Source organism: Cicer arietinum, chromosome 6, assembly GCF_000331145.2.
Source record: "Cicer arietinum cultivar CDC Frontier isolate Library 1 chromosome 6, Cicar.CDCFrontier_v2.0, whole genome shotgun sequence".
Classification (NCBI taxonomy): Eukaryota; Viridiplantae; Streptophyta; class Magnoliopsida; order Fabales; family Fabaceae; genus Cicer; species Cicer arietinum.
This window is the reverse complement of record NC_021165.2, coordinates 13,349,955-13,366,439: the sequence shown is the minus strand read 5'-3', so window position 1 is coordinate 13,366,439 and position 16,485 is coordinate 13,349,955. Positions and strand designations below refer to the sequence as shown.

General features: G+C 24.3%; 2 protein-coding genes across 2 annotated transcripts; one reads left to right on the top strand and one right to left on the bottom strand.

The window, feature by feature from the left end:
• Positions 1–8,959: 8,959 nt before the first annotated feature.
• LOC101490309 (chaperone protein dnaJ 20, chloroplastic-like) lies at positions 8,960–9,711 on the top strand. Its single transcript, XM_004504718.4, has one exon. It carries the CDS (start codon positions 9,084–9,086, stop codon positions 9,627–9,629), a length of 546 nt encoding a protein of 181 aa, XP_004504775.1. The 5' UTR covers positions 8,960–9,083; the 3' UTR covers positions 9,630–9,711.
• Positions 9,712–11,181: 1,470 nt separating this feature from the next.
• On the bottom strand, positions 11,182–15,829 carry LOC101489107 (protein SODIUM POTASSIUM ROOT DEFECTIVE 2-like). Its single transcript, XM_004504878.4, has 3 exons — positions 15,391–15,829; positions 14,261–14,336; positions 11,182–11,597 (listed from the first exon to the last, which is right to left on the bottom strand). Exons 1-3 carry the CDS (start codon positions 15,676–15,678, stop codon positions 11,470–11,472), a joined length of 492 nt encoding a protein of 163 aa, XP_004504935.1. The 5' UTR covers positions 15,679–15,829; the 3' UTR covers positions 11,182–11,469.
• Between the last annotated feature and the right edge of the window lie 656 nt (positions 15,830–16,485).

Here is a 16,485-nt window from a genome sequence, read left to right as displayed (position 1 = left end):
TCACCCCTCCCTTTCGTCACTGTCACCCTCACTGACGGTAAGAGTCTTGTCGGCAACGATAAACTCATGATTTCTCTTATTTTCTTCATATTCCTTTCGTTTTCCTTCACTCGCCAGAAAATCCACCACTTCTAGTAGAAAAACCTCCATCTCGTTTGTTTCCAATTACTTTCTCACTCACCACCCATTACCGCAAACCCACCTCTACTACCACCATTTGCGTTTTTTTCGGACTCACCATAAATCTATTAATCATTGGTATGTTATCTATTATTTTTATTTTATGATTTTTGTGAAAAAACATTTATTTTTGGAATTATGTTTTTTTAATAGGAATTTCAGTTTGTGAATATAAATTTAGGTATTTCTCTTTTCTCAATAGAAATTTAGGTAGGGATTTGTTTTTTCTTAAAAGCATTTTTTTGTTGAAATTTAGGTTTCATATTTTGATAAGGTTATTTTTTTTTGAAATGATGTTGTTTACTTCAGTCTTTCAAATCAATGTAACTTTTTAATTTTAAATTAATTTTTCCTTTGGCAGTTGAATGTGTCAGAGAATTTCTAACAAAGTCATGTAATGTATGATTTTTTGTTTGCTTATATTCCGTTTATTTATACTAGTTTCTAGCAAAATGTAACAATTCCTTTTTGTTTATGTCTCTGTGTTTATATATTAGTTTGTATTTATTATGTTATTATGATAATAATGTGATATTTATAGTTGGTATGACATTATATCTATGTCAAGAAAGTATATTTTCTATAGTTCTAGAAATTTCCTTCTTATGTGGTTTTCATCATTGAATTATGTTGTTTATATTATCTAATGCATAATACAATGTTAGTAATTGTTATTGAACTATGAGAGAAATCTATAATTAAACTCTAAAATATAAATATAAACATAACTTTTTTTTATGCATCATTATAAGTTGACATCATCAATTTTTGGATTTATAGATATTATTTATGTATCTTTTCCTTAAAGAGTTATACATAGATATCATTCATGTATGTTATCTTTGAAGAACTCTACATATTTCACCTCTATTTTGTCCAAAGCTATTTTTATGTTACTTTCACATATATGATACTTGTTTAGGATTTGTTTAGTTTGAATAGTAATACTAATAATAAAATTAATATGAACTGAAATATGCAGTGCTTATCTCATATGAGCCAAAAGTTTAAGTCCAAAAGTTTTAAAGTAGTTACTAAACAGTGTTATAATTTTTAAGGGTTTATCTCTCACTTTCTGATGTTGTCAATTGTGAAGGTTAAGTTAGTTGAATAGATATTTCATAGACTTACCTACCTGAACAAAATTAAAATTTTGTTATCTTAATCTTAAAAGTAAAAATATTTTCATTTCTAAAACATAATTGACATGATGTCTAAAACTAAGTGAAATCATATATAATATCTCTTATATAAATTGTCATTGGGAAGATTAAGTTAGATGTTTTATAAATCTTATTTACATCAAAGTTTTGTTCGTGTCTATCTATGGTGTGTATTATTTGTGGTGTACATGTTATCATTCAAGAGTTCTATATTTCATTCCTACTTCGTTCAAATCCATTTTTATGTGAAGGTTCTTTCACTTTAACTTATAAGGTACTTTTATTTCTGCTTTAATTTGAAATCTATGAAGTGTAATGTATTTTAGTGCTTATCCTATATATCATTCATAAGTAACATGATTGTGTACGTTATCCTTCAACAATTCTATATTTCACCCTTACTTCATTCAAATTCATTTTTTCTGTTAAGGTTCTTTCACAACTTTTATTTTTGCTTTAGTTTGAAAAGCCATAATAATAATTAAGTTAATATGAAATGTATTTTAGTGCTTATCTCATATATGAGAATTAATTTGAAAAAGAGAATAAAAATAAAATCTAATAAGTTATGACTACATTTTAACACTATGTCTCTAAGAACTGTTCCATTTAAATTATTACATTTATGTAAATGCAATTTTATGCCATACTAAGTTTTATATATCTAAACAAAATTAAATTGTTGTGCTCTTAATCTTGAATGTGAAAATAATTTTCTTTTTGTAATGCATTGTTGACATGATGTCTAAGACTGAGTGAACTCATATAATGTATATCTAATGTGAATTGTCAACTATTTGTAAGTTAGTTAAATAGATGTTTCATAAACCTTAATGTTATTTATGTGTCTATGTGTTGTAAAACAAACACTACCTCTTTGACGCGCTCAAAATATCTTTTTTGTAGGTATGAGAATTTTTCATATTATGTAGTTTTCATTATTGAATTATTGTACTTATATCATCTAATGTATAATGCAGTGTTAGTAATTATTATTGAACCATGAGAGAAATATGCAGTTAAACTCTAAAATATAAATATAAACATAACCTTTTTATACTTCATGATAAGTTTGTATTAACAATTTTTGTTTTATAGATATATTGTATGTTGTTTTACTTTTCACCCCTACTTTCACATCTATTGCCACTAGTTTATTTTTGCTTTAATTTAAAAAGGCATAATAATAATTAAATTAATATAAACTACAATATGTGCTTTAGTGCTTTTCTCGTATTTGAGAAATAATTTGGTAAAGGGAATAACATGAAATGAAAATCAAGTATGTTATTTTAACACTGTCTCTTATATATAAATTTTTAATTAGTTATCAAATATTGCTATATTTATTATTCTGGTCTTAATCTAAAATATTTATGTAATAATATGTAATTACGAAAGTGGTTACGAAAAACATTCATAATAACATTTTAATATATATATATATATATATAATATAATATAATATAAATTAATACTGTAATAAAAAAAATTAAAATCAACAAAAACTATTTTAAAGTAGTATTTGATGACGCTTTAATAAATTAAATTAATTCATAATTAAATATAAATTAATTAGCAATATTTTTTAATATAAATAATTAAATTTGCAATAAATTCATCATCTATTTTATTTATAAATAATATTTTGACAAAATGTGTATTTGTAGTTCCAGTGTAAAGATTAAAAATGTCAAAACACTGCGAATAGATATATCAATTAAATTATAATTTTTTGACTTTATTATTTCTTTTAATTTTATTTTTAATTAAAAAAAGTGATACTAATAGTTAATAATTTTTTTAATAGTAAAACATATAAGTTTTACACAAAACATAAAATTTGAATTGTCTTTAAATTTATTTTTTTTTTATAAAATAATTAGCCTCAATCATAACTTTGGTGAATTTAAAAAAACTTAAATTTGAGTTATTTACTTAAATTTTAGACTATTCAGTTTTTGATTTATTTTGTAGGATTATGGAAATTAAAACTTGAGCTATCCAAAATGTTACATGAAAAAAAAAATGCAGCCACAACTACAATCTTGACAAGAATTTAAAAATAAAATAAAATAAACTCAAAAAATTTCAAATTTTAAAGTTTAAAAAAAATCTCGAATAACTTTCGAATGTAATTTTTCGAAAAACTCAAATTCAGATTTATTAGGAACGCTTTTTATTTAGTTTTGAAAAACAAGATAAATAGGGTGACTTTTTTTTTTGGGAAAAAACTGAAACGTAAAATTAGAATTTTTGTAACATGTGGGTGCGAATTAGGTGAAGGGTCTATATACAAAAATATCTGTCTGCAAAAAGTGGTCATGAACTCTTCTTCTTTGGCCCAACATACTGGTTGGCAGGAGCTGCGATCTTTTGACTTTGAAATCTACCTCTCACTTCATTATTTTTACTTTTTATTTTTGAAAATACCTAAAAATATTATTTTACCTTCTATTACTCGAGAATTAAAATTTTCAAATTATAAATATTTCGTTAATTTCATATTTTTGATATTTTTTTAAAATTCTAAAAAATTTGTATTTTATAAGTTTTACGTTCATCTAAATTTTTAAATTTTTTAAAAGTATATGAAAAATAAATTTTATTTCGGAAGTTTTAGATTAATCCGAAATTTTGAATTTTTTTACACTTTTAAAAAAATTGTATTTCAAAAGTCACATTCATCTAAAGTTTCAATTTTATTTTAAATTTTAGAAAAAAATACATTTTGAAAGCTTTACATACATCCAAAATTTTGAATTTTTTTAAATATTTTGAAAAATTACATTTCGGTAATTTCACATTCATTAAAAGTTTTGATTTTTTTATTAAATTTTTGGAAAAATTGTATTTTAGTAGTTTCTCATTTATCTAAAGTTTCAAATTTTTAAAACTTTTGAAAAAATTGCATTTTAGAAGTTTCACATTTATCCAAAGTTTTAATCTTTTGAAAAAAATTGTATTTCAAAACTTTCACATCCATTCTTAGTTTCGAAATTCTTTTAAATTTTTCAAAATTTTTGACTATCAAGTATTAGGATTTAGAAAAAAGGTAAAATAGTTTTTTTGATGTGCTTTGAGATGTGAGAGGTAAATGTGATGGAGTGAGAGATTATTACTAGGGGAATGGAAATTAAAAAAAAAAAATGTAAGTTTTGAGGAATTCAAAATATTCTATGTAAATTACCTTGTTGTTTTGACAATAAGTTTGAAGAATTTTCAAAATAAAAGAATTTATTAGGTATTTTGTTAAAATTAAATTTAGATAATTTTAAATACCACCTAAAAATTAAGAATTTCAAATTTTCTCTTTATTTTATAATATATGAATTATCAAATGGTCCCAATAATTTTTTCAAATTTATAATTTTGACTCTATATATTTTAAAATGTGCATATTAGTCCTACTAGCAGTTTTTCAAAAATTTGCAATTTTGTCCCAATAACTTTTTTAAATTGTCCCTTTCACTCTTAAACTTTTAAAATTTATAAAAACAACTAATATTAGATGAACCATTTCTTTGTTTAAACAACAAAATTTATAAATAAAAAAAATACAATTGAAACATTTAAATTGTTTAAATTTTTTTAACCACTTGACTCAAATATACGAAAGAGAAGTAGAATTAGTCTAATAGTGAATGACATTACCAAAAAGGGAAATTGAGTTATGATTGCTTGGACTACCAAGTAAATATATACCTAGACAATTAAACATATACCTAGACAAGGATATCAAACAAACCATAATCATATCTTTATTCTATTGGATAATTTGGATAGATAACCAATATAGATAGCCTATGATATGATAATAGATTTTTATGTTGAGATAATTCATTTTTATAAAACTTACGTTTAAGATGAGCTATGTTATTTTTTTATATAAATTCTTATATGATTTTAATTTTTTCTCAATACACCTATTAAACTTAACCCTATTGAATTTAGTTCGTGGTTCATATAGATGTGTTCTTATATGATATTAAATTTCTGACATAATTGATCACCACAAAATCGTATTGTAAATGTAATGGATTTTTAATATTATACACTAGGTGAAAATTTAATATTATACAGTACAAGAAAATTGATTTCTAGTGATATATAAATTTTATTACTAGAAGTCACATAAGGTAGGTAAATGTGAATAATATTTTTAAGGATATTTAAACTGTCAATTTTAAGGAGGTGTCATATTATGTCGTTGAATTGTTATTATATATTTTTTATTTTTACCCACTACAATGATTCTCACTAAAATTAAATAAATTGAATAAATATAATTAAATAATTGATTTATTCATACAATATTGTCTGTTACTAAAATTTATTATTATTATTTATTACATTGATTTTATCTTAATATTAATTATAATTTTAAATTATTAATACCATAAAATTAAAATTTTAATTTATTTTTATTAACTAATTCCAAAAAATATACAATAAAATATAATTTATTTTACTAATTTTATTGAAACATATAATAACTACAAAATAGTAAACGAAGAAAATAACCTATCACCTAATTTGATCCCATGCCTAAATAGAAAGAAAAAAAAAGTGAGCACAAGCCTCAATACCTATAGCCGATACTGCCCCCACCACCATAATAATAAAGTAACTGCGTTTAATTATACCTCCAGTTATTATATGTACTGTGATAAAATAAAGACATATTACATAACTATTTAAGAATTTTTCATTACATTTCATTAATCAACTAGTAAGTCTAACTAGAGTTTTCCTTTCAGAGAAATGAAACTAAAAGTGTTTATAGTTATCATTTAAAGTAATTACTAGGGATGTTAAAAAAAAACCATTAAACAAATTAAATTGGTCAAAATCAAATTTAATTATAGAAACACACACAAACAAATTTCTACCATTTCCATGAATATATGAGCTTTAAATGTAAAATACTACACAGTAAACTTCTACTATAAATTTAGACATTATTCTCTCATGTTTCACCTCGTTACCAAATTTCAGTTCAATACCAACTTACTACACAATTGTCGGAAGACATCACTTTTCAAGTGGAACTCACTAAATTTTATTAATATTATTATAATTATAAATATTGTTATTATTATTATTGAAAAATAAAAAAGAAACAAAATTGGACTAGGCCCATGTCAAGGAAAAATAAATATAAGAAGGAAAGGGATAAATTTCTAATTCAACAAAAAGAAAAGAAAACAATACCGCAAGAAAAACAACACCGCAAAACAGAGAAAATGATTAGGTTCTGGTGGTAGTAACATGTGTGTAGCAAACTTGATCCGTTTAATCTACAATTTTAGTATGTTATTTCTACCACTAAGTTTGTTATTTTAATATATGATATGAATAGTTTTATCTTCTCTTAGAGTTACTTTGAAAAACCAACTTTAGTGGAAGTTTATAAGGTTGTTATTTTTGATTGATATTCCCTTTTGTTATTAGAAAGACTCTATGGTACCCATTTTGTGGTTTTTATTCTTTCAATTTGAAAGAAGTTTTATACGTTAAAAATTGTGTTAGACTAATATTTAATTTTATGAAAATTATTATTGTTCTTGGAATTGTATTTTCTGTTTGGTCATTTATCTGCACAGATGCGGAAAAAATGTTATGTATTATTGAGATAATTATCTCTGATTTTTCCCAACAGCAATAAACATAAGTTCATTATCAAATTTCATTATGAAAATTTCATTTTCATGCCATATAATAGATCGATGTTCTATTATTATTACTTCGTCATGTTGCAAAAGTTCAGTTATTCACATGAACTTTATAAACATGAAGTAAATTAACAATATCTTATCTTAACCAATTGAAAATTAATTTAAGTTTGAAGATGAAAAACTTCATATCTATTTTTTGTTCTTTTACTATCTTTTTTAGATCTGAATATGAAAATAGAAGAAAGAAACAGATGAGCTTCAATTAATGAAACTTCAAATTAGTTTTTAAATTTTAAAAATGAAAAATCAATTAAATGATTCAATCTATGCAAAAATATAGGAAAAATCATTTTCCCTTACTCATAATGGAAAAACAATTTTTGCTAAATCGTGAATAAAACTTAACTTTTACGAATTTGTGAGCAACAATGAACGAAATTGAACAAAAAATAAATAGATGAACATAATCAAATCGAGATAAGAAGAACGACTTTACGATTTGAGAGAAAAATAGCTAAATCGAATCGTTACAGAAAAATCGAATAGGTTTAATTGTTGTGCAAGAGATTCGATTGAAGGAAATTGAATTGTTACGAGAGCGAAACAAAACGACTTCATGACCTTCAAGGAAAATGAAAAAATGAAGTAAAGGAAATGAATCTCAAGCGTGAGAAAAACACTAAGAAACAAAAACCATTTCATTCCAAAATAAACACAAGAATATTGTTTTCTTTGTTTTGCAAACGAGGTAATAATTTTGTGTTTTAATTAGCGTACAAATACGTTAAATGAGAAAATGTGTCACGTTGCCTATAATTAAAAGTAATTTTTGTCACAAATAATAGGACATTACAATATTTGAGTGTTACAATCGATTTTTTTAGTGACACTACTATAGTATGTAGTATAATACTCCATCTGATTTTTTTTAATAAGAAAAATTTAAATTATAATTTAATAAATAAAAATTAATGTATTTGATTATTAATTTTTGTTGATTAAATTATTTCTCAATAAATTTTTATAAAAAAGATTGGAGATAGTACAAAGGATTATGAAGAGAATGTAATTAATTGACTTGATTAACTTTGACATGTACATCAAATTTTTGTAATTAAGTATCACTTTTTAAAACTTTGTATTTTGATATATACCACCTCATTCAAAAATAAAAACTAATGATAAAAGAAAATTGAAGTATTTAACTCAAATTTTAAATCAAAATATATGATATATTATTTTGACTGATTTTTTATTATATTTTGAGACTAAGAGTATTTGACAGTGTCCCACAAGAGTACATGGTTTTGGTTCAATAGGAACTTTGATAGAATTTGACCGGGAAATAAGGAAGTAGTTGTTTCCTAGGAAAGTTACATGTTGGTCTTCTTTGTGTTGAAATTGCCTTCATCCAATAATAATAAAATTCACCTTTTGACCCAGCCTGCCGGATAATACAAAATTCATAAATAAACACATTCAAACAAGGTTGCTGTATAGTGCTACTCCCTTTACTTACTTTTCAATGTTTCTTCATATTTTATACACCACTCACATATAAGTACACTCTAACTAGAAATATGCACTAGCTATATCTACCATATGGTTGGCTTGGCTGGTCCAAAGATGCACGTTTTTCATTAATTAAAACTATTAAATAGTTACACAAATCATGAAATATTTTCAACACGTTAGTAAAAAAAGTGTTCAATATCTTCTCTTTAAATATCTTGATACAATGAATATGTACGATTTAATCCCAATACATACAAAACTATTAATAAATAAATAAATTCGATGATAATAGCATGCATAGAATAAGTCAAACAACTTCGAATAATTCACCACATAAAATAAAACTTTCACTTTCTTTGAAGTTTCATTCCTTTCCGGCCGCTATTATAAACTATAGTATAACATAACATAAAGTAATATTTAGTATCACAACTCAATTAAATGAAGTACAAAGTCACGCATATAAATATATATGCAAGTTCTTTTCCACGCTCATTCATCATTTTTCATAGATCAAGGAAATAATTAAACACAATTAATTATAGAAATGGATGCTTCATCATTAACCTCAAGCCTAAGAATTTCCAATTCAAACCAATTTCATTACCTTCCACAACTCTCAAACAAACAACAAAGACCATGTGAAGTGCACTTTACAATTTCATGCAAAGCAACAAAGCTAAAGAATATGGAGGAAACCAAGCATGGATCAAATTTCTACAAAATGTTATCCGTGAATCCAAAAAATGCAACAATGGAAGAGATAAAGAAAGCTTATAGATCAATGGCACTTCAATATCACCCCGATGTGTGTCATGATCCTAACATGAAAGAGGAATCAACGAGGATGTTTGTTCAACTAAACGTAGCTTACAAGACTTTGTCAAATCCTATGCTCCGTGAACAATATGATAGTGAATTGGGTTTGAAAAACAATATGGTTATTAATAATATTGTTAGTGAAGAGATGTGGAGAAGTAGGTGGCAAGAACAAATTGTTGAGTTGAAGAAAAGGTCTCGTAGACGTATGGAACAAAAAGAAGGGTCTTGGGGTAGTAGAATGAGGACACAAAACATGAAAGATAGTTACTAATTTCATTTTTCTTTCTCTTCTTGTGAATTGTCAATAGCTTGTTGTTATTTTCTTTGAACTATATAGCTTGATTTTATAGGCATTGATTCTTTCATTTATAATATATATTTAACCTATAATTATTCTATCCGATACAATATCTTTGGGCAAGAGTTTGGTCAGCTCTCTGCACTATTTCAAAATTCAAATGTGTAATCCATTAGTATATTACTTTTTTTAAAATAGTTAATTGTATTTCTTTCTTTCTAAAGAATCGTCGAATTAGCAAGAAAGACTTTATTTGAAGGTTTTTCCGTTCCTTAATTTGATTTTTGGTTTATTTTAGTCCTTTAATTATTTTTTATTTTATTTTGATCTTTTCACTATAGTTTCTTTAGTTAAATTGGACATCTCCGAAAATTTCGACCAACCTAAAAAATCCATTAAACCTACAACATTTAAACAAAACTTTTTATCCATAAGATTTCAAACTCATAAAAACGAAAATTCTTTTTTTGTTGTTGTTAATTCACAAAAGTATTCTAAACACAAATATTCACTACTCTTCAACAATCTCGGATTTCATGTCTAACATTGATTTAATGTTATCTTTGCCAGTTTGAGGTTTGAAATGTTTGAGTTTGATGATTTTTTTTTTTTTTTGACTTGAGGTTGAGTAGATTTTTGAATTAAAGGGGTAATAAATTTCTAAGTGTGGATGATGATGTAGGTGATGAAAATGATAAATTTATTAATTTATTAATTTTTATTTCAAAAAAAGTATTTAAAGAAAATTAAAGAATAGATTTGTTGATTCACATAATAATTCTAAAGAAGATGAATGGATTTAGCGATTTTTCATTTTTATTTTTCTAAATTTCAAATGTCATGGATTTGAATTTGTAATTTATGAATTTGATAATTTATAGGTTTGAAGATCATAAGTTTGATGAATTTTTAGATTGAATGAGATAAAAAATTATGAGTTTAAAGATGGGTGAGATGAAAGAAATGACAAAACTTAATATTTTCTAACAAAAATTAATAAAAATAACGAATTTAATTAACATAAATATAATTAAAGAATCGAAACAGAACAAAAAAAATATTTAGAAAACTAAAATAAAATAAAAAAATAAATTAAGAGACTAACCATAAACCATAAACGTACATCTCTTGACACACCAATAATGATCAATAATGATGATTCATGTATCTATATAAAAGATAATTATAGTTTTTCTATCACAAATACTAATATTATTTTTTTAGTTTTGTCAAAAGCTTCAAGGTACTATTTTTAATTGTAGTTTATACCATTACTATCATGTGTTTTATTTTAATAAAAAATTATCTTAGATCTTAAAGATTATTTTCTTTTTAAATAGTAATAGAAGATTATTCTTCGGTTTAATTATTATGTCATTTGTCTTAGTATTTTGGTCATTATGTTAGTTTTATATAAGAGTTTATAATAAACGAAAAAAGGTGTTTATTTGACATAAGACAAATTAAACAATTGTATAATAAAGCTGTAATTATCTTTTTATAGAAATTTGAATGATAATTAAAATGAGAAGGAAGTAATTTTCTCTCAAAATTGCAACCAGAAATAATTGCCATAAAATAATATTACAAGCAAAAAGTAAAAAACCAAGTACTCGATCACTTGAGTAGGTAAATGTAAATATACCCACCAACTCCAAGTCCATTCCCTAATATGATTGTATTGAGGACCACCATATGAAAATATTAATTAGCAAAAGAAATAGTAAAACTTTATTGACTCTGTCTCTGTATCTACTTTGCTTCCTTTTTCATATATATGGTTTTAATCGATCAGAAGTGAAGTGAAAGTGGTTTAACAAGGTGTAGTCCATAGCTCTGCCCTTTTAACCTTTGAAATGCTCTCAACAACTTCCACAGGAGAAACGTGCCCCATCACTGTCACCCTCTTCGACTCTACATCTATGCTGAATGATGTAACCCCTGTTTTTTATTTTTAAATTCCAAACAATTCTAAGTGTTAATCAAAATAAATTTATCATATGTGTATCTCTCTTTTAAATTTTTAAAATAGACACAAGAATCCAATCACACTATAATTTACTTCAAAATTTTAATATCAAATAACAATTTCTCATTAAAATTTGTATCATAGGGATAATTTAACTATACTTTTATAAAAATTTAAAATAAAAATTAATGATATTTTAATAAAAATATTTAAAATGTTAATTTTGATGTCCGATGATAATGATATATCAAATAATTTTATATTTATAATACGATCGTTTAGTACCATTGTAAAAAAATGATTATTTAATAAACAAAAGTTATACATAATTGTTCATGCGGTTCTTTAATTTAATTTCAAGTAATACTTTAATTATTTATCATTTTTTTATTCTTCTCAATTTAGTATTTTATTTAATTTTAAGTAATAATTTGATCATTTTTTGACAAAAACTTAGAAAATTTATCAAAATCTTCAAACAAAACCCATAAAAATCAATATCAATTTCAAGAAAATCCATATATTCATCAAATGCATAACTAAAATATTCAAATAAATTCATATTTTTATCTCCAACAACATCAAATTCAACATTAAAGAATGAAAATATAAGTTTATTTGAAGATTTAAGTTATTAATTTTATTAAATTTGCATTATATTGAAGATGTTAATCAATTGTATGGATTTTGTTTGAAAATTTTGATGAATTTTTTGAATTTTTGTAAAAAAATCGATAACACTGTTGATATTTTAATACATAAAATATCAAATTATTACTTAAAATTAAATAAAATAAAAAAGACTAATATTTGAATTTAAACTAAGAGATCGCGAAAGTAATTATGTTAAAAAAAGATATAAAAGGTTAAATTATTTAACCAGACATATGGGCTTATGGGGCAGCTACATCACGCCTAAGTTATACTATTTAACTAAAGAGAAATATACTCTGCACCCCTCCGTTTTTATCTCTCACTCTCAATTTTTGATATTGACTATCTTACCCTTTTTGATTTTCCAAAAATTTCAGAATATTCGAAAGTTTGAAACTTTTGAAATTATTCAAAGTGAGTTTTTTTTTTCTATATTTCGAAACTTTAGTTAAATTCAAAACATTCGAAACCTAAATTAACATAATTAAATACAAATTTCGAAAATTTCGATAAATCTGAAAGTTTCGAAATGAACTTTTCCAAAAACCTTTGAAATTTTGAAAGAATGTGAAACTTTCGTATCTATAACTTTCGGAACTTTTGATGAATTTGAAAGTTCCGAAACACAAATTTTAGAAAATTTCGAAAGTTGCGATGAATCTGAAACTTCCGAAACACATATTCTTCGAAAGTTTCAAACAATCGAATTATGTCAGTTTCGAAAGTTTCAAAAATTTCGAAACTTTCGAATTTTTCAATTTTTTTAATTATTAATTGAATTTATTACGAATTTTTCAAATTAGGAATAGCAATTTATTACTAATTTATTACTAATTTTGAAATTTATTACTAATTTTTCAAATTAGGAATAGAAATTTATTACTAATTAAATTTATTATTAATTAAATTTATTACTAACTTTTTAAAATTCGAAAGTTTCATTGAATTTCAAACTTCCGAAAGTTGAATTTTCGAAAGTTTCAATATGTCCGAAAGTTTTGTATTTCGAAACTTTCATATTGTTCGAAACTTTCTGCATTTCGAAAGTTTCGTATTCAATGAAAGTTTCAAAAGTTTCATTATTTCTGGGAAAAATGAACTTCAAAAGTTTCATCATCGTAGAAACTTTCGAATTTATGGTAAAATCCTGTTTCGAATATTTGGAAGATTCGAATTTTTACTTACTTTTGTATTTTGAATGTTTCAATATTTCGAAGGTTTGATAGGTTCAGATTCGAATAATTAAAAATTTCGAAAGTTTCAATGAAATATAATGAGGTTAATATTTTATTCTTTATGTTAATCTTTTCTCTGATTTAAATATAATGAGATATATATTTAAAAATATAATTATAAAGAATCTAAATAGAATATTGTAGAAAATTAAATTTTATAAAATTTCGTGTTATATATTAAAATAAAATAAAATTTTATTTATTTATTTATTATTTTGTTAGTTTATTTATAAAATTTTACACCATTTATTATTTGAGTGATGTTGACGTTCGTAAAAAATTATAAAGTAGATTTTAAACCTGACTTTCGAAACAGCTACATCAAATATGTTAAGTTTTCAAACGGAATACACCAAATCAAATCTTAAAAAATAGATATATGACAAATAAAAAATTATATTTTAAGTCTAAAATGTTCAAAGTAAATCACGCTAAGACTTAGCCTAACCTATCCTATCTAATCTCACCCCAATGTGTAGCATTACGCAAATATTTTACTCTGTAACGTGATCATACTCTATACATAAACAATAGAAGAGTTTAATTACTATGTATTCACGTAAAAAGTTTTATATTATCAATATATTATAATTATTTATAAAAATATTTTTAGTAATAATTTTAATAAAATTTAAATATTTTTAATAATTTAACGATTGTAATTAATTAAAATTATAATTTATTTTTTACACTCCAATATATAAATTAAATCTGAAATAGCAATGATGAATTGTGAATAAATATACCTTCCATCTTAGAAAGATGTTTTTTCACTTTGCCAGCACATCCTTGACAATGAATAGCAACCCGCATCACAACCACCTGCAGTGCATTTAATACAATTCAAAATCCTTAGTAATAAATTTCGAATATGATGGCTATTTCCTTTTGAAATTAGTTTTGGCAATTTTGTTATCACATGCAATTTGAAACATTTTTTTTTGTGGTTACATATTTGCATTATTTATTGACAATTCAAAATATACAGTGTTTATTTTTTTGGTCTATTCAAAATATACAATGTAATGTTATGATTCTAATGACATTTACTATGGAAGGGACAAAAACCAAATGGCGTGACCTTTAATAATACCATTTGTTTGTACTGCCTAATTAAATCAATCATTTGCATAAAAAGGGCATAATATTCTGCTTTCTCTACAGAATATACATGAGACATGGTTTAATAATATGCACGTGAGATCTTGGAACCTATGCAAATGACAAATATATGGAGATAATTTTGTGTCCATTAAATAAATAAATAAGTAATAATGGAGATAATTTGTTTCCTTGCAGAATCCACATGATCACACTAATAATATGACACACTCGTGGCTTAACTTGTGTCAATTTAAAAGAAAATTGAATAGTTTCTAATGAATTTGTGTTGACCACATAGTATAGCAAAAAAGCAAACAATACAAATATTTATGAATAAATAATTAACCACTCTACGATCTAAAAACTCGATTTTGATTACACAATTTCTTATTTTGCGATCATGCCTTTAATTTTCACATACCCATTTGATATTTTTTCTTGAATTTGAAGCTGAATCAACAAAATTAAGGGATTGTTTCAATAACTTAAATAGAAAATTTCGAACTACATTAAAGAAAAATTAATGAAAAAATATTATTTTTTTGTTTGCAGATGAAATGATAAAGAAATATGTAAATAATTGTTAAATTTTAAATTTGAATTTGCGATATAATATACAATTTAACAATATCAATATAATAAAATCTAAAAGATGATAAGATCGAATTTTTGTCTTGTGAAAAAGAGAATACACTTATGGATAATATAGATGAAAAATATGGCATTAATTTCACTTATAGTATATTAGAATAATGTGAAATAGTCAACAAACCTGAAAAACATTATCTGTTGGTGTTTTGTGAAGTTCCCTTGGTTCAATGGCTTGATAATCTTGACCCTTTTCTTTAAGCATGATATTTGGAGAGTCAACAAGTTTGGAGTATTTTGCAAAGTTGATATTAAGCCTTGTATCATCAAAAGAAACACTCTTTTCAATCCTCTTAGGCACAACAACAGTGTGAGATTCACGTGTACTCATGCACACTGCTGTTGATGATTGAGAATGGCACATAAAACCTCTTCTCATAACTTTCTTGTTACTTGTTTTCAAATTCATCATTGCTTTACTAATTCAAAAGGGTGTTGTGTGAAAATGTAGTAGTACTATTGCAATGTTAATGTTGTTGTGTTTTTTGAATAAGAGAGAATGAGAGAAAGTGACAATAGAATAGAAGAGAAGAGAAATGCTGGCATTTGCTAACAATGTGTTACTGCAGTTGTAAAAAATGCTTTTGTCATTTTATCTATGATGTAAAAGTCCAAAATCTTGTCCTTTTCAGTGGTTAATGTTGAGAAATTGACTTACACCTTCTTATGCTATGAATAAAAAGGACTTGTGATAGAGATGCATTAGGAATGTGGATTGATCGCAGTCTTGCACTCAGACAATCCGTTACCGTTGGATCTATATTTTGATTTTTATATAAAAAAAAAAATTAACATTACCAATTTTAAACTTTGAATTGTGAAACTTGATCCATGCATTAAGATGAAAATGAGACTTTATATCTATATTTAAATAAAAAATACTTTACTTTTTCTTAAATTAAAGAATCACGTTGATTTTCAAAGAATATATGGGATACTAAATTGGTGCTCTAATGATTTTATACATCAATTTTGCCGAGAATATGTCAATTAGTAGGCTGAACTAAATGGGTAAAATTACATAAATAAAACAAAGTGAATGAGATTTTTTTAGTTTTATGTTTATTATACTAAAAATTGTAAATTTTCCTTCAACATATTTCAAAAGAAACTATATCTCTAACGAAGGAAAATGACAATTTAGAGTTTTTATTTTAGAGAGAAGTTTTTTTTGGCTTAATTGCAGTTTTAATCCCCTATTTTAGCTGAATCGCGAAAG

What these genes read in the sequence shown, in the direction of transcription:
- LOC101489107 (XM_004504878.4), bottom strand. Translation starts at nt 15,678, where the DNA reads ATGATGAATTTGAAAACAAGTAACAAGAAAGTTATGAGAAGAGGTTTT. An exon ending in CAACAGATAATGTTTTTCAG is followed by an intron (nt 14,337 to 15,390) that starts GTTTGTTGACTA and finishes AATGCACTGCAG; the next exon opens with GTGGTTGTGATGCGGGTTGC. An exon ending in ACATCTTTCTAAGATGGAAG is followed by an intron (nt 11,598 to 14,260) that starts GTATATTTATTC and finishes AATAAAAAACAG; the next exon opens with GGGTTACATCATTCAGCATA.
- LOC101490309 (XM_004504718.4), top strand. Translation starts at nt 9,084, where the DNA reads ATGGATGCTTCATCATTAACCTCAAGCCTAAGAATTTCCAATTCAAAC.